The 21,856-nt window shown below is 56.4% G+C and overlaps 2 protein-coding genes across 6 annotated transcripts in view; both read left to right on the top strand.

Annotated features, from left to right (window-relative positions):
* The window catches only part of CPT1A (carnitine palmitoyltransferase 1A), a 50,627-nt gene extending 32,098 nt beyond the window's left edge, over window positions 1–18,529 (top strand). For 2 of the 4 annotated variants that reach the window (XM_032357834.1, XM_032357830.1), the window contains 9 exons: window positions 1,117–1,305; window positions 1,911–2,016; window positions 5,526–5,642; window positions 7,026–7,190; window positions 13,131–13,265; window positions 13,780–13,932; window positions 14,596–14,709; window positions 14,961–15,053; window positions 16,227–18,529. In XM_032357834.1, coding sequence (XP_032213725.1) covers window positions 1,117–1,305; window positions 1,911–2,016; window positions 5,526–5,642; window positions 7,026–7,190; window positions 13,131–13,265; window positions 13,780–13,932; window positions 14,596–14,709; window positions 14,961–15,053; window positions 16,227–16,313 — 1,159 coding nt within the window. In that variant the 3' untranslated portion in view covers window positions 16,314–18,529. The remainder of the gene's footprint in view (window positions 1–1,116; window positions 1,306–1,910; window positions 2,017–5,525; window positions 5,643–7,025; window positions 7,191–13,130; window positions 13,266–13,779; window positions 13,933–14,595; window positions 14,710–14,960; window positions 15,054–16,226) is intronic. The other 2 variants (XM_032357832.1, XM_032357833.1) reach the window with 1 other exon arrangement.
* A 1,295-nt stretch (window positions 18,530–19,824) lies between these two features.
* Window positions 19,825–21,856, top strand: part of TESMIN (testis expressed metallothionein like protein) — a 38,306-nt gene continuing 36,274 nt past the window's right edge. For both annotated transcript variants that reach the window (XM_032359608.1, XM_032359609.1), the window contains exons 1-2: window positions 19,825–19,917; window positions 20,633–21,295. In XM_032359608.1, the coding sequence (XP_032215499.1) occupies window positions 20,708–21,295 (588 nt within the window). In that variant the 5' untranslated portion in view covers window positions 19,825–19,917; window positions 20,633–20,707. The remainder of the gene's footprint in view (window positions 19,918–20,632; window positions 21,296–21,856) is intronic.

Below are 21,856 nucleotides of genomic sequence, written 5' to 3'. Positions count from 1 at the left end.
GAGGGGAGGCCCTGTCCCAGAAGCCCGGGGGTGTTAGGCCATCGCCGCGCCCTCACCAGGTCTGGAAGGAACCGCGGAGGCCAGTGTGTCTGGGGGACGAGCTCCCTCCCCGTGTGCTCACGAGCGTCAGGGGCCCAGGGGGCAGGTGGGCACAAATTGCAGCTGAGGAGTGGGCTTGCCTGGGACCTTCTGCACCGAGGGGCTCCTTGGGCGGCTGGCCCTGAGGCTCCTCTTCCCATAGACGCTGAGCGTATGTGCTGGCCCCGTCACCTTCTTGTCCCTTCACACAGCACTAGTGACCGTCCTTGCTGTCACTGTGGCCCTGGCAGACAGTGGTCCCGGCCGGGTGGGTGTGGGGACCTGGTGTTTGTTGGGGGTGTTGGTACCATAGGCTACCTTGGCGAGCACTCGGGGAGAGAAGAGGGCAGGAGACAGGCCAGATGACCCTGATCTGGAACGGTGGGTGGGTGAAGGACCAGAGGAGGGCCTGCGTGACGGTCCTAGCAGCCATCGAAGGAGCCGTGGCTGCGGTGACTCTCAGGAAGTGGGTGTTGTGTCAGCTCCTTGTATGCCACGAAAGGTGGGATGAAAAGAATCCCATTCCTGGGACTCTCAGGGGTGCCGCTTCTCCCCAAGGTGTCCTGTGGCTGTTAGTAGCCTGGGCTTGAGTAGGACAGCTTGGGTTGGAAGTTCTTCTTTGTACAAAGTAGCTGTGATCACGTCTGTGTGCCTCAGTTTCCCCCTCTGAAAGATGGGAATGTAGTGCTGGTCATTGAGCTCATACGTGGACAAGGGCTGGAGGGGAGCCAGGCAGGAGGGACGTGCTCACAGCACCTGCCACAGCGTCGTCAGGACGGTCGCGGGCGTGGGCGCGGGGAGCCCTGGCTCGGTCGCTGAGCTCAGAGCCTGCATTCCCGTGGCCCATCCAGAGTCCAGTGAGTGGAGGTACGCGCCGGGCTGGAGGCCTGCCGGCCGATGGTGCTGTCCGCTGCAGACAGAGTCATACACGTGTGGTTTCCCTTAAATTCCTACAAAACTGAAAACGGCCATTTTGAACACAGCATGTAAGGAGATGTCCCCACGTTCCTGTAGGTTTGACTCTGAGCCTTGTTTCAGAGTACCCTGGGCCAAGTGTCGCCAGGCCTATTTTGGACGTGGGAAAAACAAACAGTCCCTCGATGCCGTGGAGAAGGCAGCGTTCTTCGTGACGCTCGACGAAAGCGAGCAGGGGTACAGGAAGGAAGACCCGGACGCGTCCATGGACAGCTACGCCAAGTCTCTCCTCCATGGCAAGTGCTCTGACAGGTAACGTGGCTGCCCCCAGCCTCGGGTGTCTCTGCCCTGAAGGAATGAGGCTCGCATAAGAGCACAGCTTTGGTTCTCTTTTTGCATGGCACACATGCGCACACATGCGCACACACACACAGGGGAAGACTTTTTTCCCTCTCTGTTCCCGCCGACCTCTGACTGGAGGTGCTGGCGAGGGGTGTCTGCGGATGCCTGGAACCCGGCAGGAGAAGGCGGTGGGCGGGGCTGAGCTGGGTGTGGGGTCGGCCTGCTCCCCGAGCTCAGGACTCCTTGTAGCCTCCTTTTCCTCGGTCTGCAGATCTGTCCTGCTTGCCTTGCAGGTGGGGGTTAGGCTAGTCCCCTCGGGGTGGGGAGGGGGGTGGGGGGGAGGGGGAGGGTGTGTGCTCACAAGGGCTTATCTTTGTCTCTGATAACAGAGAAGCCACTGACCTAAGTTCTCTGTGTGCCCCTCCCAGCACTCTGCCGAGATTTAAGAGTGTGGGCCAGCCTTTTGGGGGCTGGGGGCAGAGGAGCCCAACCCGAATAAAAGGAGTACGTGATTTACCGTTGCTTTCGGTCTTTTTGAAATAGTTAAGTCCCGTGAACCTTCCTTTCTCACGTAGGTGGTTCGATAAGTCTTTCACGTTCATTGTCTACAAGAACGGGAAGATGGGCATGAACGCCGAGCACTCCTGGGCCGATGCGCCCATTGTCGCGCACCTGTGGGAGGTGAGTGAGCATAGCTGTCGCGCACCTGTGGGGGGTGAGTGCAGCTGTGACGCAGCTGTGGGAGGCGAGTGAGTGCAGCTGTTGTGCACCTGTGGGGGGTGAGTGCAGCTGTGACGCAGCTGTGGGAGGCGAGTGAGTGCAGCTGTGATGTGAGCGTGGCGCTTACTGTTGCCAGTCCCGACCCCAGACGACGTTTCATCGTGCGGTACCCGTCTGCTTACAGAAGACTTCGTAACACACATTGGCACTTCGTGTAACATGATTTAGCTAAACCAAAGGCCTTCGTGTCTTCATTTCCTACAACTAAGTTTTCTTAAATAGAAGCACATTTAATGCCGTCTCTGGTGGAACCAAAGTGACGGAATGGTGGCTGGCTCTCGTGCAGGGACTCCAGGGCAGAGCTAAAGCAAAACAATCCCTTTGCTGTGTTCTCGAGACTCTTTCCATGTGCCAGGTATTAGGCCGACTAGAAGCAAGTGCATTAAATCCTGATTGATAAAAACGCAGCCGCATCATTTAATTCTTAAAATTACGAAGTTATTTAAAAACTGCCAAAACCCTGTCACCTGGTCCATCTGCCCAGCTTGTTAAAATGTGGTGTTGGATTGGCCCTGCCACTGCTTTAAACTTAAAAAAATTCATTTCTCCCTGAAGCGCTGGAACCTTCTTTGCGTTTGGCACGAACCGTTGAAGAAGGTTTTGCTTTCTTAACTTACCCTCCTCGCTTCTTGTTTGGAGAAATTTCTGAACTCCAGGATTGTCAACAGTGGACCTGATCCAGAAATTTCTGTATGATCCTGGTTTGATGAAGCTCAAGGTAGTTTTTTGTTAAGCAACAAGGCCCTTTGAACTCACCCTGAAAGCCCAGCCTGTGCTTTGCAGTCTGCTGCCCTGGCAGGTGGAGCTGGATGACGGGACAGCGGGCCAAGGACCCCACCGCCCTTCACGGGCCGTGGCGCTCACTCGAGGACCGGACATGAGGAAATCGTCATGAACTTGTGAAGATATCTTAATGCATGACCGCATTCTTTTCTTTTCTTTTTTTAATTCCTCTGAAGGCTTTGAGTCTCAATCTTTATATTTAAAATATTTTATCTGTCCATACTTTCCTCAGAGTCACAAATCCTAGGCCATGTCGTGCTGTCTCTTGCAAGGCCTATGCACGTGCTCCCTCCTGTGCCCCGAGCACTCTTTCCCTGGCCCCTGGCCCCGTCAGGCCTCAGCTTCACTGCACTCCCCCCAGGCCCCTCTGCCTTCTCCGGGGCCTGGGTTAGGAGCCCCAGATGCCCCCTCCAAGACTTCTCCTGACCATCTTACCCCTGGCTGGGGTCTGGGCAAAACCTAACCCGCTCTTCCTTCAGCCAAGTGAGGTTCTCTGTGTGGGAAAGAAACAGTGTTACTGAACAGTCTCTCAGATAGTGGTCTGGCCCCAAGACTGGAACATACGATAAAAGCAGTCAAGTCTCAGAAGGGTCTTTGCCGCCGCCCGTCTGCTGATGCCAACAAAAGCTTAGCGATCCTTTCAACTGAAACTGCACGAAGACTCAGCCATCTTCGGCCCCTGGACGGAGCAGCCGGACTCCAGAGGGGTCCGTCGACACAGCGGACTGTCCAGACCTGCAACACCTGTTCCAGGGATGCCCCGAGTAGGGAGCGCATGGCAGCTGGTCTCCGTGAAGGAGACCGCACTCGAGCCGCGGGCAGTCTGGACGGCACAGGGTGACTTAGCCAGGTGGAGAAACCTGCGTGTTGACAAGGCCATCTTCTATTTTAAGTGCTCTTGGAGGAGAGAAGGGTAAAGAGATTGCGTGGACAGCCCAAGGCAGCATTCGGGTTCCTGCCAGCAGACGGAATGGCCTGGGCCTCCAGGGGCCGGATGTGGACCCCAGGAGCTCCCCGCAGGGGTGGGAACCGACGCACTCTCTTGTCCCGGAGGCCCGGGAACCGGTCTGCCCACGGCGAGGCGGTCAGGAGCAGGACCCTGCTTACCAACTACATATTTCTAAAGCTAGTTGGGCTCTCTGGGGTCTCGGATGTGGAGCGGCTCAGGCACAAGTAGGCTGGCCCCTTCACTTGCTCAGATCTGCGTGGACGCTGACCACACGCACACACGTGGCCGCCTCCACACACCACCCCTGCGCACACGTGGCCGCCTCCACACACCGCCCCCGTGCTAGAGCCCCGACCCCTCACACCCGGCAGTGCCCCCAGCCAGACCTGGGTTGGGGGTTTTGGGGTATGTGTGTGTGTGTGTGTGTGTGTTTGTCTCCCCCACTAGGATGTAAGCTCCCCAAGTGCAGGGATTCCTTTTTTTAGAAAATCTTTTTATTATTATTTATGGAGACAAAATTGACCATAAAATTCATCTTCTTAAAGTACACAATTCACTGGGTTTCAGGTATTTACACGGTAGTCATACCACCAACACCGGCATCTACTTTTTTTTTTTTTTTTAATTTATTTAACAGACAGCGATCACAAGTAGGCAGAGAGGCAGGCAGAGAGAGAGGAAGGGAAGCAGATTCCCTGCTGAGCAGAGAGCCCGATGTGGGGCTCGATCCCAGGACCCTGGGATCATGACCTGAGCTGAAGGCAGAGGCTTAACCCCCTGAGCCACCAGGCGCCCCCCGGCATCTACTTTTAAGATGTTTCCCCACAAAGGGAACTCCCGCTTCTCTCCACGCCCCCGCCAGGCAGCCACAGATCTACTTTCTATCTCTTGGACTGTCTTTTCTGGCCATTGCATGGGCTGTTTCCACGCTCCAACGACTGTAAGCACCGCCCCTGGGAAACGTTCACGCACTCGTGTTAGGCGAATGCGTGTTTTCATTTGTCGTGCATGCACCCTGGAGGAGACTGGGGAGGTCAGATGGCCAGGTTTAACGTTTTGAGGAAAAGCAGAAATTCTGGTCTGTTTTGTTCCCCATCCTCTCACTGGTGCTCAGAGGGTTGCTGGCTCATAGCAGCTGCTCAGTAAATACAACTGAACTCATCAGTGTGCGTGTCCTCGCCAGGGGCAAGAGAAGGCCCCAGCTGGGCCCAGAGCCTGGCTCATGGGGAGTGTGGACTGGGGCGCACGGCTTCCTCCCTGGGTGGCTCGGCCTCCTCATTTTTACGCCGTTGGGAATAATGGGGCCTGCCTTCCGGGCTTTCGGTAAAGATTCGGGGGATGGGGGGTGACCCCCAGCGGGCACCTGGGACCTGGAAGCGGGCTCTGCATGTGCTGGAGTCCTGGCTGAGCTGCTTGGCAGCCCACAAGCCGGGGAGCCTCCTCACGTCCATTTCTCTCCCCTCTGGAATGGAAATAGCTTTCCCGATGGGTGGCTGCGCGGAGGGGGTCGGGTGCATCCGCCGGCACACCCCGGGAGGCGCCCCTGCTGTCTTCATCACATCTCCGTGAAGGACGAGGGTCCGTCTCCCCTGGGGGTCGCCTCCAAGATGCTCTAGGTAACAGGGTTCACCGGACTCCTCTCCCCTGACCGACGTGTCTGTCTTTTCGTTCGCGACAGTATGTCCTGGCCACGGACTGCTTTCAGCTGGGCTACGCAGAGGACGGGCACTGCAAGGGCGACACCAACCTGAACATTCCGTACCCCACCCGGCTGCAGTGGGACATCCCGGAGGAAGTGAGTCCCGGCGACTTGGGATGGGGATCAACGAAGCGGCCACAGGCCCCCCCCCCCCCCCCCCGCCTCGCGTCCTTGCTGAGTGGGCACCGGCTCAGCTGGAGGCCGCACACACAGACTTGTGTCCACACACCGGCCGCAGGGCTGCTTGCCACAGCTCCTACTGCCTCCGGCCCCGGGAAGTGGTTCTGTTTCACATTCTGGCAAAGATTGTCGGCGAGATTTCCAGCTCACATTGGCTGGACAGCGCAGCGAACAAGGAAAAAGCAAAGTCACTTCCTTTGGGGTAGAAATACTCTGAGATCACTAACTTAACTATTTCTGTTTCTCAAAGATTTTCATACAGAGGCCACTCGATAAAAGGAAGCATTTTGGGGAAGGAAGTTTAGGGGCAGTTCTGCCCATCCGATCCAAGCAGGCATTCCTGGGACGCGAGAAACACTTCTCGAAGTAGAAAATGCCACGCGTGAGGCTGCCGTCTCACCAGGCCTTCCGTCCTGCGTCCCCAGGGGCCGGCGTGAGCTCCTCAGAGCAGTGTCACCGCTGCCGAGGTGCAGGGGCTCGGGGTCCTTGTACCTGACCAAGTCGGTCCCCGTGTATTTAAAATGTTTCTGTAGGTTTAACTTTCTCAGGCAGTTTTAGTTTTCCCAGCACAGTGGATCAGGAAGTCCAGAGACATCCCTCCTGCCCACCTCCCCCGACCCAGCACCCACGCGCCCATCCCTGACACGGGGTCAGTGTCGGCCTAGTGCATTCTTGGCCTTTGCACGGATGTACAACGACCAGTGTCTGCGCACAGCCTCACGCTGAGCGGTTTCACGGCCCAGATGTGGGCACTGCCGGTTCCTCCCTGTCCCCCGCCCCCCTGGCACCAGAGGTCTTGTCACGGTCACCACAGTTGGCCTCTTCCACAGTGTCCCGTTCGTGGAATCCTGTCGAACTTGGCCTCTGCAGACGGCTTCTTTGCCTCAGGCTCGTGCATTTAGGGCTCCTCCCGCGTCCTTCGTGGCCTGGGAGCTCATCTCCATGGCGTGGTCGTACATGGCCCATTCTTTTTTTATAATTGGGAGCTGGGTCGCCACAGTGGATTTCACACAACTAAACTCTGGACTGTGCGGAATGCCCCGTGGGGGCGTGTGCAGACCAGGAAGCTGCAGTCCCCCACGGCCCTTCCTCCTGCTCGGGTCCCCCCGGCTCTCCTGGGCGAGCGGGGGGCCTGTCACTCCCGGACTGCGGCTCCAGGATGACGCTTCCGGGGAGGACCGGGAAGAAGATGGGACGTGTGTCTGTTCAAGCAGCAGCTCTGTTGGCTGCGCAAACATCTCGTCTCTGCGAGGTATGCCAGCAGCCCGGGCTCACGTCTCTTTCTCCTTTTTCCTCTAGTGTCAAGAGGTGATCGAGACTTCCCTGAACAGCGCCAGCATTCTGGCAAACGACGTGGATTTCCACTCGTTCCCGTTCCACACCTTTGGTAAAGGGTTGATCAAGAAATGCAAGACCAGCCCGGACGCCTTCGTCCAGCTCGCGCTGCAGCTGGCTCATTACAAGGTACGGGCTGGGGCTCCGTGGCGAGCACGCGGTCTGCGCACCTGCCGGGAGCCGCGGGCCCCGGGGGTGGGGAAGGCCGGACGCCTTGCAGGCATGGGGGGATGCGGTGAGCAGAACCCCTCTCGGTGGGTGTGGGGGCAGGTCAAGAAAAGACGCAGATGCAGGACAGCGGAAGAGGTAACATTGAAATCAGAGAAACCGGGAGAAGGTAGGCCAGAGTCAGAGTTCCAGCTGACTCTACGGTAGTTGTTCACAAAGACGATCAAGTCACGAAGCTTCCTTTCCCCGAGGGACATACTCACTTAAGTGTGTGCTCACAGAGCCATCGGGCAGAAAGGGCCGTCGTGGAAGGGGCGCTTTGTCTGAAGGAGCGAGGGACTTACAGCCCAGTAGCCAGATAGAGGAGCTGAATCTTGGAATTAGCAAGCTTGACCTTAAAGACTGCTGAGCACAGAGATGTACTGCGTTTGGGCAATAAAAGGAGGCGCTGCCTCAAACACAGAGTTTCGTAAGGGGACGCCAGGCTCCACGGTAATACGTTTGCAGATCTCGAAACGATTTTCTGCAGCAACAGAAGTTAGTGAAGCTGACCCGAGACAAGGTAAAAAGCCAGGAGGAGGTCAGTCCCCATGATGAAGGTCAGAAGTCGGAGACCTGCCCAGCAGCGGGACCCTGCTCCGAAGTGGCTTCGTTGCTTGGACGAGCGTAGGGTTCCGGAGGCTCCTGAAAGTGAGGGGCAGGCCGCTCGCAACCAGCTTCACCCTGGGCGTGATCCGGAGCTGGATAGAGCCGCCCAGTGGGTGCGGAGTGCCTCGGCGGGGGGGTGGGGGGGGTGGGGGTGGGGGGTGGGGGCTTGTTAGTCCTCAGAGCCCCTGGGGAAGGCCTTGCTGATCTCTGCATCTCCCAGGAGCAGGAGAACTCCCATGGCTGAGCTTGTATCCAGGCAGGCTGGTTCTGGAGCTCATGTCTTAATTGGAGGGATGGCGAGAAAGAGCTGTAGACCAGTTTTGCTCATGAACAAACGCGCAGAAAACCTAAGTAAGATATTAGCAACGAGAATCCAGCAGTGCGGGAAACGTGTAAAAGCAGCAGCTTATGGGGCCAGCGGCCAGGGGCACGGTTTGGTATTAATAAACCTGGAGACAGATTAAACTATTATTTAGATCAGAGAAGAAAAAGGACAGTCCTCTCGACAAATGCTAGAAAGACATTAAAAACTTGGCGCGCATTCCCGATAACGGCTCTAAGTAAGCGGAGCTGTTACCCTAACGTGATAAGTAGCGTCACGGATCAGTAGCCAACATGTGGCTTGAAGGGTGAATGGGTGAGTAGACCCATTAAGGAGAGGATGAGGCTGCCTCCACTCCAGCAGGTCCAGCATCCTCAAAGGCCTTCCCATAAGTACAGTGAGCACAGCTGATGGGATGACTGGGCGGGAGAGGGATCAGTACATCTTCTGGTGGGAATGGAGCAGCTTTCAAGATGGAGTGTGCTCAGGAAGGAGCCCGGTGCAGAATTCTCCGAAGACCAGTATCTTCCTTGTCCAGCACTTGGCCAAGTAGAAAGTACAACAGGCCAGGGGAATGGGAACCAGGGACAGGAGTCTGGGGTCCAGGCTCACATTGGTAAAACAGCTGGGACTTTTGGGGAGGAAGGCAGAGACAGTCTCCAAAAGGAACAAGGCTGTGGTTTTGGCTGGAAAATCTCGACCCCGCAGAGGTGAGTGTGCCCAGTTCACACGTCCAGTGTCGACACAGTCTGAGGTCTGGAGGTGATTTTCCGAAGGGAGCTCGAGCGATTGATTTCCAAGTTCATTTAGGAGATGTGACATCTGAGAATAACCAGTAACATTCTGAAAAATAAAAGTAACGAGGTGGACATTGTTTCTTTTAACATGTAGAAATCGGAAGAGTTTAAGAATGAGTAAGGTGCCGTCCTGGGCACTTCTCTGGGATAGGCGCAGGATTTAACACCGCTGGGAGGGCATGGGTTGGTGAGTGAATGGGCTTGGAAAAATGGGCCAAGGGGCTCCTTTTGGGAAGCAAATAAACAGCCCAGTAGACAAACCGAATCAGCAGAGGGTAGTGGTTCACGAGAGCAGAAAACTACAAATTGTCGGGGAATGTACGTGGAAAATTTAGTCTTGCTAGGAAGCCCATAAATGCAGCGTAAGTAAGACTGCATGTTTGCGATTTGCAAAGGCCTTTCAAGTCTGTGCTTGTACTGGGGCAGTTTAGAGAGGGAAGCGCGCGTGCGGCAGGCTCTTCCAGCGTGAGGCTCTTCCAGAGGGAAACGTGCGTGACCCTGACCTGGCAAACTCTTCCTGGAGAACCGTACTCTCTAAGGCCCGGTTTGCAGAGATGAGCTGAAACAGGCCCCTCAGTAAAAAAGTTGGAATCCGTCGAAAAGGTTATCAGTGTGAAATGTTAGATTATCGTATTTTTGTAGAACGGACGATTGTGTGTTCGTTAAATGTGTCTGTGGTGTGTTTTGTGAACACACTTGGCCATCGGCATCATGTGAAAGTTTTATTTATTTACCATGGTGATCTGCAGACTCTGGCCCACGGCCCACTTCCCGGCCTCCACCTGTTTTCATGTGGCCCTTGAGCTAAGAATGGTGTTGTATTGTTAATAATTTTAAAAAAAGCCCAAAAAACAAAAAACAGAAGAATGCTGTCTCGTACATCTGTATATCACATGTCATTTCAGTGTTCACAGAGGACGTTTGCTTAGTGTTCAGTCGGACGAATGGTCCACGGGTGTTTCGAGTGGACTGAGCAGATGCCACGTACAATGAATGAAAAAGATAAGGCAGATCTTTCCATGCAGAGGTTCTTATGTCAGGCCCTGTAGAGGACCAGCTGTGTTAGGGACATGACTCTGTGGGGCTGTGGTTCTGACCCTTCCTGGCTCAGCTCAGAGCTGCAGAGCCTTCCCTTGGCTCTGTGTAAATGCAGATGTCCTGTGTGTCCTGGGGGGGGTCTCCGTTCCAGGCTTCTGACCCTTCACTGTGCCCTGGACCCTGCAGGAAGTTTGGGAAAGCCTTGGGGATCCCGTCTCAACATAATGTGTATAAAGCATGAAAGGAACTACGTGGGGTTACGGAGATAATCAGTTAATAAAAATGCACATCAGAATATTAAATGTAAATTTGCAGCACAGTGAGTGTAATTATGCACTAAATTTGGGGTGGCAGAGCTAATGACTACTGTAATTTTGAAGTCGTGATAAGCATAGATGGTATTTTGGGACATCTGCAGCAACCATAATTTGTTGTGCAAATAGCTATGATTTTCTCTTCAAAGTCACTGCACTGTTGGTAATTACTGTGGTTTGTTGGCTGTGCTTCTACATGCTGTATTTCAGTTTGAGGTTAGTAGAAATTAAAATGTATCTATTTTTCCCTTCCGAGTTAACATGTTCCAAAGGTTAGTGACCGTTGGTCTGATTCCTGTCTGCCCTTCCAAACTCCTCTCATAACACACCTGGTCTCATTCACTCAGCTTTGGCCACACTGGCCTTTTCGCTGTGCTCAGATATGTCCAGCTCTTTTCTACCTCAGGACCTTTGCACTTGCTCTCCGTCAGTAGTTGCTGTGTCCCAGACTGAGGTGTGGTTGGTTAGGTCTCTGCTCAATGCCCCCATCTCCTATTTAAAAGGGCTCCTGCCCCCTTGCTCTTCTGTCACCCTGCCTTGTTCCTGTTTGATGCCCCTGTCACTGTGCAATATCCTGTATCCCCACTTCTTCTGTTAGAACCTTTGCCCCTTGAGGGCAGAAACATGATCGGTCCCCAGTGCCAGGAATGTGCTAGCCACAGAGGGGTCGATAGGCATTGGTAAATAAGCCACGACCAATTGAGTGAAGACACTTGGTAGAGGTCTTAATTTTAGTCCACAGCCATTTGCTTCCTGCTTTTGGGTCATGTTTGTTTTTCATTTAGAAGCTAGAGGTGAAAAACTCCCCCAGGTGCCACCAGCCTGAACCCCGAGCCCCGGGGCAGCCATCCCCGGGTGTGACAGGTTTGTGTTCTCACACCGTGCATGTCCGTATCCCCACCGACCGTGTCTTTTGATCCAGCTCGTTAGACACTGGAGGTGATCTCCGGATGGCGGCTGGTTGCAGCAGGTGGAGTGGGGCTGCTTGGCTCTCGGGGGGCCCGAGCACACTAACGTGCAGTGCATTTGCCGAGAGGTTTCCAGACGATCGTTTACAAACCGTGGGTATCCTGCATGACCGTGCTGACCGCTGACACAGTTAAAGTTTGGTGTTGGAGAGTGGACCTCGCATAAACCAGTGCATCCGAGATCCCAAGCTAACGTTTACGGAATGCCTAAATGCCAGACTCCTACTTCTTCCTATAGCTCCTCCTCTCCCCTCCCTCCCGCCTTGTCACGAGCCCCTGTGACTCCTCCCAGGCATATTTGATGACCGACCTGGGCCCTTGCTTACCTGCTCTGTTCTTACTCTTACTCTGCTTAGAGCAGAATGGGGAGGTAGAGCCCCTCTTGGAGCCCACTCCAGGCAAAAGTAATGACTGGTGTGTGGAAGAAGTGCGGTGAGTCGGCGGCTCCTGCGCCGGGTGTCGGGGCAGCGTGGAGGCTCCCGCGGGGGCACCGCAGGTGGACGGCAGGGAGCGGCGGCTGGTCGCAGACCTCCTGGCCTGTGTTCCTCACCCCGTGGCCTGCTCACCTCGTCACTTTACAGGCAGGACTGGGGGAGGGACAGAGCCCCGAAGGCCACTCACAGGCATGGCCCGCTCGCCAGGGACTTCAGCCTTGACTCTGGCGCTGGGTTTTGCTTCATGGTGTCCACTGGTGGCAGGGTGTCCTCTGTCTCCTTGAGGTCAGTGGGGCCCGGACGCCGAGAGGCATTGTCCGCAGGAACGACTGGGGTCCACAGACTGCCGTGGCCACTTTCCCGTCCAGACGGGGAACCTGGCGTCTCGGGGTGGGCCTGGCGCCCAGGGGTGTCTGCAGGTGTTTCCCTCCCACAGCGCATGCACGGGACGCCGTGTGCTTCTCGGACCCTGTCCTGCTCCTCCTGCTGCTTCTCCCTGGAGCCCCCGCTGACCTGTCACCTGCAGGGTCTCAGCTTCAGGTGCTGCTTCTTCTGTCCTCCTGTCCCCCTTCTAGTCAGTCCCTAGACCCTACGGGGCCTCTGCTTGTCTGGTTCCCCACCCCTCACTGGGCATGGACTGCTCTGCCCCGTACCCAAGAGGCCGGAGTGGCTGGATTCAGACTGATTTCTCCACTTCAAAATACCGAGCTCTGGCTTGGGCAGCCCCCTGGGCAGCCCCCTCCGTGCCCCTCCGTGCCGGTTCCCCACGCCTTCTCTCCGGCTTCTCTCCGGCTCCCGGCTCCTCCCCGCTTCTCCAGCCTCAGCAGGCCGAGCCGCCTTCTTGGTTCAGCGGGAATACGAGAGCATTCCAGAGACCTCCTGACCGCTCCCCCCATGGCTACCCCTTCTGTTTCATTTCCCTTCCTGTCCACTGGGGCAGCTGGCCACCGACCCTCCTGCCGGGGGACACTGCTCCTGACCTGTCTCTCCTCTCCCGGGCCATCCTCATTGTCATCCAAACACTGTGGAACATTTCCTGCCAACACTTTGTGTCTTTTAATAATTTCCAGCTGTTGCATGGCCATCTCCTTGTCATGTCTTCCTTCCGTAAGTGTGTCTGCACTCGGATAGGTGTGTGAAGCTCAGGAAATTGTGCCGTGGCATCTGTTGCATCTGGAAATGGACCCTGGGCTACCCAGAAACTGACCCCCCACCCCCGGGCCTTTCCAAAGCTAATGACGTCTCCATCTGCCTGCTGCACAACCCCGTGTGAAGATTGATAATGACTAAAAGCTAAAGCTGACCATAACCCATCCCTTCTTGTGCGTTAGAGTCCATCAGCGGGCCCTGCCTTGTATTAAAGTATTTTTCCTCTCCCAGGACATGGGCAAATTCTGCCTCACATACGAGGCCTCCATGACCCGGCTCTTCCGAGAGGGGAGGACGGAGACCGTGCGTTCCTGTACCATGGAGTCATGCAACTTCGTGCTCGCCATGGTGGACCCCACCCAGACGGTAAGGAGGCGCCAGGCCGCGGAGACCTCGCGCGTGCCTTCTCCGGGGGCGTCGTATTCAGCCTCTCTCCCTGCTGCCTTTCAGGGGAGCTGAACGTGGTCAGGACACGTGCAGAGAGGTTAGCGTTAATCCGCATGGACTCCCTAGGAGTCTAGAACCTCACAGAGCACAGGGAGGCACGGGAGTTGGTGCAGTGGGACAATCCAAGGAGCTGGGGTCTGGGTGAGAAGCCTGGAACCATGCCATAGAACCTTCTACTTGGGGTCAGCGGAGCCTGCTGCCCATACCCACGATCCCCGCACAGGCTGGGGGCTCCGGGTTTCCCTCGGGTGGCCCCATCGGCAGCATGAATCTGGGGAGGGGGCAGCCCCGCAGGGGGGCTTCCGCTCTGGCACGTCCCTCCCGCTTGCTTTAATGGTGTCATTGGACCCCTGTGGAGAAGGGCCCCTCCCGAGCGTCTCAGAGCCTGTGGGGTCTGTCCTGCGTGGTATGACTGTCCTGCCCCTTCACTCAGGTTGAGCAGAGGCTTAAGTTGTTCAAGATCGCCTCTGAGAAGCACCAGCATCTGTACCGCCTGGCGATGACTGGCTCCGGGATCGACCGCCACCTCTTCTGTCTTTACGTGGTGTCCAAATACCTGGCCGTGGAGTCCCCTTTCCTGAAGGAGGTCAGTTGCCACGGCCGGCGGCAGCTCTGCCGGCTCGCTGGCTAAGCTGGGACGAAGTCAGGGCCACCTCGCCAGTGGGAAGTGGCCTCCCCGAAATGGGTCCTGGGGCTCCGCTGTCATCACAGTGTCCCACCCGAGCTGTGGCCTTAGTGCCGCGTCCCTTCAGCCCCCGGGGAACGCCGTGCGTCACACATACCCTCCCGACCTCCTTGATGTAAGTGACCTCGAGCTCGGACCATAGTAAGGTGCACACTGGTGACTAGGACGTGAGGAGCCGAGTATTTATCAGTCTTGTTTTTAATACAGTTTATTTACTTTTAAAGGTGTGAAATTTAACTTATAATAATGCTGTGTTGAACAAGCAGCTTGAAAAAATTCCTGAAAATGAGCTTCAGCCCAGCACGGTCCCCTTCCTGAGTCTTAGTTCGTATGTCTGCCCCCTTTTATGGGGGGGTGTCAGCCCCCCTGGTCCAGACGCCCTCTGTGCACACGGACTGGCCTGAGCCAGCAAGAGGCCTTCCGGGACGCAGACCTCCTGCGTCTGAGACCACCCGGGGTCCCGGCGAGACTTTCCCTGTCTCCCCCCGGGGCTGCTGTGCAGGGACAGAGGAGGTCGGTGCGGGGAACGGTGTCATTGGAGAATGTCCTTGTTCGACGCCGCAGGTCTTATCTGAGCCGTGGAGGTTATCGACCAGCCAGACTCCGCAGCAGCAGGTGGAGCTGTTTGATTTGGAGAGGAACCCGGAGTACGTGTCCAGCGGAGGGGGCTTCGGGCCGGTAAGTGTCCGAGGGTAGGTGGGCACGGAGCTGCGTGCCCGGGGACCGGCCGTGCCCGCCCGCCTCCGCTTGGGGTCTTCCTGGACCCTGAGCACTCCCTGGTACCTTGTGGGTCCCTCCCTGCCCCACCAGGAATTCTGCAGATGATTAGTGCAGGGGCTTTTGCTGTCTTGTATGTGGAATGTGAGACAGTCCTGTTTCCTCATCGGCTCCTTCCCCGAGGTTAAACATCGGCTTACCTGGTTCTGTAGGTCGCTGACGATGGTTATGGCGTGTCCTACATCCTCGTGGGAGAGAACCTCATCAATTTCCACATATCTTCCAAGTTCTCCAGCCCCGAGACCGTAAGTACAGAACCAAGTTGCCTTTCCTAAAGGCATATTTTTGCCATTTTCTTTTTAACTTGACAGACATGTTCTTCCTGAATTTGACAGGAAGTAGCAGATTAACAACATGCTTTTTTACTCGGTTTGGACATTTTGAGATAAAAGAATTTTTAAACTCTTTCACCTAATTTTATTTTATTATTATTTTTTTTAAGATTTTATTTGAGAGAGAATGAGCGAGGCCGTGTGCATGCATGAATGGAGGGACAGCGGGAGAGGGGGAAGCAGGCTCCCCACTGAGCGGAGAGCCGGACGTGGGGCTCCATCCCAGGACCCTGAGATCATGACCTGAGCTGAAGGCTGACACTTAACCACCGAGACAGCCAGGCGCCCCTTTTTAATTTTAAAGAAATGATCTTCTTTGGTTGCAAATATTTCTTTGCCTATAGCGCTGGCTTTAAATCCTACTGTGGGAGTGCTCGCGTGACTCTGACCCTAATATCAGAGGGTAGATGGAGGTCAGCATGCATGTATGAAGGAAGACTAGTACAAGATGATGGGGGGGGGGGCGCCTGGGCGGCTCAGCTGGTGAAGCGGCTGCCTTCCGCTCGGGTCATGACCCTGGGGTCCCGGGATCGGGTCCCACACCGGGCTCCCTGCTCGGTGGGGAACTTGCTTCTTCCTGCGTCCATCCTGCTTGAGCTCGCTCTCACTTGCTGTCTCTCTCTCTCTCTCAAGTAAATTAATGAAATCTTTAAAAAATAATAATAATAAGATGAAGCAGGGTCTGCGGTGTTCTGTGGGAGTGGAACGTGTGACCTCCTTCCCAGCGTGGCACACTGAATCCTGGTTTCTTTTCTGCCTTTCCACATTGCGGATCACCGGAGAGCACGGCCAAGTTCGCCGTTAGCAGAGAGGATTGGAATTCATTTATTTGTCGCGCTTTGTGTAACGCGTTGCCATTAGGGGAAGCCTTACATCAAGACCACATCCGCGCGAACTTAGAAACGGTCACCCCTCTTTGATCCCGCAGCGTTTCTCCAGAACGTGTCACTTCATGATTCAGGCGCTCACCCACAGCTCAGAGAACTGGCCAAAGGGAACGTTTGTCCCCCGAGTCAGGTTCAAGGCCCCAGCGTAGGGATTTCTACATTGTAACGTGCGTTTTTGTTTTTTGTCTTTGCGCGGAAGGACTCGCATCGCTTTGGGAAGCACCTGAGACGGGCGATGACGGACATCATCGGTTTGTTTGGGTTGGGCGCCAACTCCAAAAAGTAACTGCATTAGAGCCGCCGCGAAGCAGAACGAGCTCAGCCGCCAAAACCAAATGAAGAGTAGCTGTCTGATCCCGAGTGTAGCTCCGGATGCAGAATTGCCCCACGAAACTCAGTTTTCCTTCCGCCAAGGGTTTGGTGTTTCCCTTCTTATAGAACAGCAGGTCTCCACCACGTGAAGTCTGACTCCACTACTTCCTGGCAGGTCCCGACTTCGGGGATCTTTTCATCAAGTGTCCCCCTGCCCTCCCGCCCCCAAAAAGCGTTTGCATCTGCCTGTGGTGACTGAGGGATGAGATTGTGGTTGAGCTATTGAAGGGACTGGTGGGGTTGTGACTTCATGCATTGGGAGCGCAAATGGCACGTTTCCTCGGTGGGGAGGGGGGCGACCGGGCACCTGTTACTCACGGGCGTTTACTCCTACCGGAGCTCGTTTTGTTCAGAGAGGAACGCGTTCGAGTTTTGGAGATGTTAACCGTTTGTAGCTGATGCGTGTGTAATGCACTAACGGAAACACTGTGCTTCTGGAAATAGCTCTTGTCACTGTGGGTCGCTCCATCACCGTCCGTCATCTGGTAGCCCGTATTTGCCTCTCCGTGTTGGAAGCGTGCCCTCCGCCTCATCTCTACTTTTACTGACCGTGCGAGTCTTCAAAACCCAGTGCCTTAAAAGTGGAAGGCCCAGAGCGAGAGGGAGACCGCGGGAAAGATATCCTGGGTCGGGTCGGTCTTCAGGTGGGAATTGTGTCTTACTCCATTCTCAACTGAAACCCTAAATGTTTCCTGTGGTTTCCCTGCCCCTAGAAAGACCAGTTCCCTCCTGTGGGCAGCTGGGCTGGATGCCCCCGCATCAGACGGCCTTCCTTGCATCATTAAGCAATGAAAGAAAGGGTGTGTGTGTGTGTGTGTGTGTGTGTGTGTGTGAGAGAGAGAGAGAGAGAGAGAGAGAGAGAAATGGGGAGCAAGAGATGTCACGATCAAGTGTGATGTGTCTGGAGAAGAAAGCGTGAGCTGGGCCTCCGGGTAGCTGCTCACCCAAGCTGACAACAAAGGCAGGGCGTGACATTTACCACTGACAAAGGAACAAAGCTTGAGAGACAGGAAGAATAACCTCGAAATGGTCAGGAGAGTGTAGGGCCAGTAGGCCCCAGGAGTGCTTTCCAGTCCCAGTTGGCAAGAGGCAGAACCACTGTCCTTTCCAGGGGAGATGGAGGGCGATAGAGACCCGTAGGCCGCGTCATCTCAGTGACGGACGGAAGTGTCGCGGGTGCTGGGTCTGACACAGCCTGCACTTCCGGTGGGCGTGCCTTCATCTGGAAGCGTCCGATCGACCAAAAAGCAATTATGCACTGAGTCGTCTCCAGGATTTAATGTAAAAAATAAAGGATCATGGAATGGGAAAGCCCCACGGCCTCCACGGCCATAACGACCAGCTTAGCTGTCCATTTTTAAAACTGTATTTATTTTTCTGACCACTTTGTTCTGGTGGGGCTTGCCTCTGTAAGAGCCGTGCCCTGCCGGGATACGATGACCAGGCTGGACTGTCGGAGGAGACGGGCGCTCGCTACAGGGCGAATGCGTGTTTTGTTTATGTACATGTGATAATGTCAAAATTCCACCTAAATGGGCCAAAGATTTTTTTTCCTCTTAAAAGCAAAAATGAAAACACACACAAAAAAGCTAAAATGAAGACCAACATCTACAGTAACAAGCCCTACCCCCTCCTTCCTTCATGGTTCATAGTGAAGGAGGTGTGGGGGGCAGTCGCCCACTCTGCCTCCCCCCCGGGGTAGGCAGGCGTGGCTTCCAGTCAAAGCTGGCATCCGTCGCCATCAGAGCCACCCCAACCCTGCAATACTGACCACTGACCTTAGCATTCCCATGTGAATTCCAGTATCGCCGTGTAGCACTCAAACACATTTGGGCTCGTCTCTCAGGTTTAAATATTTCAAATGTAATTAATTGTTGTTAACCAGTGCAGTTATCAATGCAATTTTATATTTCGTAAAAGAAGGAAGAGTGGTTTTTATTGTACATGTTGAAAGGAGGAGGGAAGAGTATTATGTATTTAATTTAATTTGGAATAAGCCATAGTCTTAAAGGAGCTGTGGTTTGAATTTGTTATCTGGGACTGTCCATTACATGTAAATACAGATGCTCTTTTGGATGTAAATCTGAGAACTGCGGTATGAATGTTATCATTAATAAAACATTAATCCCAGCCTTTGGTCCTGGCTCTTTTGTAATATGAATAAGGAGGTTATAAGTCAGGGGTGGAAGTCCAGGAGCTGGAGACCTTTGGAGAGAGACCGCAGGAGGCCCAGCCTGGGCAGGGTGGACCTCACAAGACTCACTGACATGGCTGAGAAGAGCAGCTGCCGAGATGGGCTGTGGGTTTCCACTCTGTGTTTATGCATTCTCTCCCTGCTCCCACGCCCGGAACAGTGTCCCACACGTAGTAGGTTCTCAAGTATCTGCTAAGTGGGTGCGTGAATTCAGTTTTCTCGGTAGTCTTTCTGGAGCACTTACTGTGTGCTAAGCTCTGCTAGGTACAGCGGGGACCCCATGAGGTTCTGGCTGTGGTGGAGCTCAAATCCGGTGGGAGGAGGAGGACAGAACCAAGACAGCCATTCTGAGATCTCCAGTGTCCCAAGGCAGATGACAGATCACGTGTGGGCAGAGGTAGCTGGCTTCGAGAGGCGGCTGATTTGAGGGGAGGCCTCAGTCACGACACAGCTGGCGTCAGCTGATCCTGGCTGGAAGAGCATTTTGGAGTGTCCCACCTGAGCCACCGAGTCTGGCTAGGTTGTGACTCGCCCAGGTGGCCGCGCTGATGGCATGGGAGCTGCCGCTTGAAAATGCGGGAATGCTAAGAGTCTTCCCGGGTGATGTTCTTGCTCCGGCTGCTCAAGCTGGTCAGACGTTTTTCACGAGGGCCCTTCAGTGTGTGTCCGCTGCCCGCTCCATCCCAACAGTTCGGGAAGCCCAAACTGCTCGCTCAGCCCTGCCCTGAACTCAACGGACTTCAACCGTGATGAGACTGTTTCAGCCATAAGCTTAAAGGCCGTCTACGCACGCATCTGTAGGTGAGGCCCTGCGAGGGCTGGAAGGATCCACAGCTGACTGCAGTGTCCCCCTTGGCCGGCAGCACGACGGGGGGTGGCCTGTTTCTTAAGGGAACTTTGGCTCTATCTGTAATGTTTAAATATTCCGCTATAGAGTTTATGAGCCAATGAAAGAAAAAAATTATTCTAATTTTCATCTGAAGAAGTCAGGCTGGTCTGGGGGCCTCAGTTTCCCCATGTGACGCTGGAGCTGAAGACCCTGGGAGCGTCCTTCCTGGCCCTTCTCCCCCACAGCAGCCCGCCCCCGCCCCCGCCCCGCCCCCGCCCCGCCCCGCCCCGCCCCGCCCCGCCCCGCCCCGCCCGGGTCACCTGGCTCTCCTCGAGCCCCGCCCCCACCACGCCCCATATCGGTCCCGCCCACCGCTGCCCCCGCCCCCTTCGGGCTCCGCCCCTAACCGCCAACGGCAGGGGGCACGTGAGGGGCCGCCTCGCTCCGCCCCCTGCTCCGCATCCTCGCTCTGCGCTCCGGCAGCGGCGGCCGCAGGTGTGTGCCCCTGAGGAGGCCTGACCCCGCGTCCGTCCGGCCGCCGTCGGGTCTCCCCGCGGTCTCCGGGCGCGGCCTAGGGATCTGCAGGCGGGGAGGGGGACAGTGGGTCCCCCGGTCGGACCCTCGGGAGTGGAGGGACCCCCGCCCCGTCACGCCCTCAGGAATGGAGGGACCCCGCCCCTGACAGCCCCTCGAGGGCAGCGGGACCCCCCCTCCTTCCCCGGGTCAGCCCCTCGGGAATGGAGGGACGCCGGCCCGGGGCGGGGGGCCCTCGGGAGTGGAGGGACCCCGCCCCAGTCAGCCCCTCGAGGGCAGCGGGACCCCCCCTCCCTTCCCGGGTCAGCCTCTCGGGAATGGAGGGACCCCGGGTCAGCCCCTCGAGGGCAGCGGGACCCCCCCTCCCTCCCCGGGTCAGCCTCTCGGGAATGGAGGGACCCCGGGTCAGCCCCTCGAGGGCAGCGGGACCCCCCCTCCCTCCCCGGGTCAGCCTCTCCGGAATGGAGGGACCCCGGGTCAGCCCCTCGAGGGCAGCGGGACCCCCCCTCCCTCCCCGGGTCAGCCTCTCGGGAAGGGAGGGACCCCGGCCCCGGGGAGACCCTCGGGAGTGGAGGGAACCCCCCTCCCGCGCGGGGACCCCCCGTGGAGCGCGGGGCGGGGCCGGGGCGGGGCCGGGGCGGGGCCGAGCCCGCCTCACCTGGCCGCGTCCTTGCAGGTGCTCGGCTCTGGGCCGGAATCCGCGTGGCGAGGGGTGCGTGGCGATGCCCGGCCCGAGGTCCCCTCAGCGGACATGGAAGAGGCGCCCCTGCTCGGAGGGATGTCCGGTCCCGAGGAGGAGATGGTGACCGACCTTTTCAGTGCAGAGAGTCCGTTCGTTTCGGAGAACCTTGCCCTGAAAACGCCGGTGGTGGTGAAGCACGAGGAGGACGAGTTCCACGTGTTTAAAGACGCGTATCTGAGCTCCGCGGACCCCAAGGAGCCCCTCCTGCACGCGTTCAACCCCCCGCTTCACGTGGACTGTGACAGCCAAGTGAAAGTGGAGCTCGCGGTGGACGGCAGCGACGCCGAGGAGATGCTCCCGGAGTACCCGAGTCTCCCCGAGCTCAGCCCCCTGGAGGACGCCGCGCTGCCGGTGGTGGCCCCGCAGCCGCAGGCCTACAACGTGCACTTCCTGTCCTCCCTGCTGGCCCCGCACCGGAGTCCTGCCGTCGTGCCCCTGGGCGCCTGGGCCAGGGAAGGAGGTGCCCACCCGGGGGTCCGGGTGATTCCAGTAAGATCCATGTGGGAGACAGGCGCCGGACCTCGGTCACCCGGTGCGGAGCAGAGAAGTGAGACCGCTGGCGCGGGCCAAGATTTCCCTCACAAGCCTTTTCCCGGGGTCAGTAGCATCCTGGGTTGGAGTCACTCACTCCAACTGCGCACCTCCCTTTGTAAGCCCCCTGCGCCCACCCAGCCAGGCCATTCTCCCCGCAGGAGAATTAGGTCCTGGGGAGCTGACAGCAGAAGAGGGAAACAGCGAGGGAGTGTGTGGCCCTCGCCTGTTGCTATCACTGGCTTTAGGAGAGTCCCCACCCCCTTTATGTTAGAGTCGCTAATGTGGGGGGGGGGGTGCAGTGTGATTGTTTTCACATAGTCCTGAAATCAAGACCTCGGAGCTTCTCGCTGGTAGTTAGGGCGTGTTCCTCCAGCATAAGCAACATAACTCAGTCTACATAAATTCCTGCTGATTCTGGACTAACGGCCCTCTTCTGCTGTCGCCACTGGTGATTTTTCTGCTTTGTTCTTGCCGGAATGAAACAAATCAATTTTTAAAGGAAACAGGATCCCAAGGAAATGGGTACTGGCCCCCTAAGAGGATCGAGTTTGAAAAGCTAGAGCACTCAGCCCTTAAATCACTGTAGTAAGTTGTTAAGCGTCTGAGGAGCACTTTGGAGCTGGT

The sequence above is a fragment of the Mustela erminea genome, chromosome 9 (genome assembly GCF_009829155.1).
Source record: "Mustela erminea isolate mMusErm1 chromosome 9, mMusErm1.Pri, whole genome shotgun sequence".
NCBI lineage: Eukaryota > Metazoa > Chordata > Mammalia > Carnivora > Mustelidae > Mustela > Mustela erminea.
The sequence above is the reverse complement of the archived record's forward strand: the minus strand, read 5'-3'. Positions and strand labels throughout refer to the sequence as shown.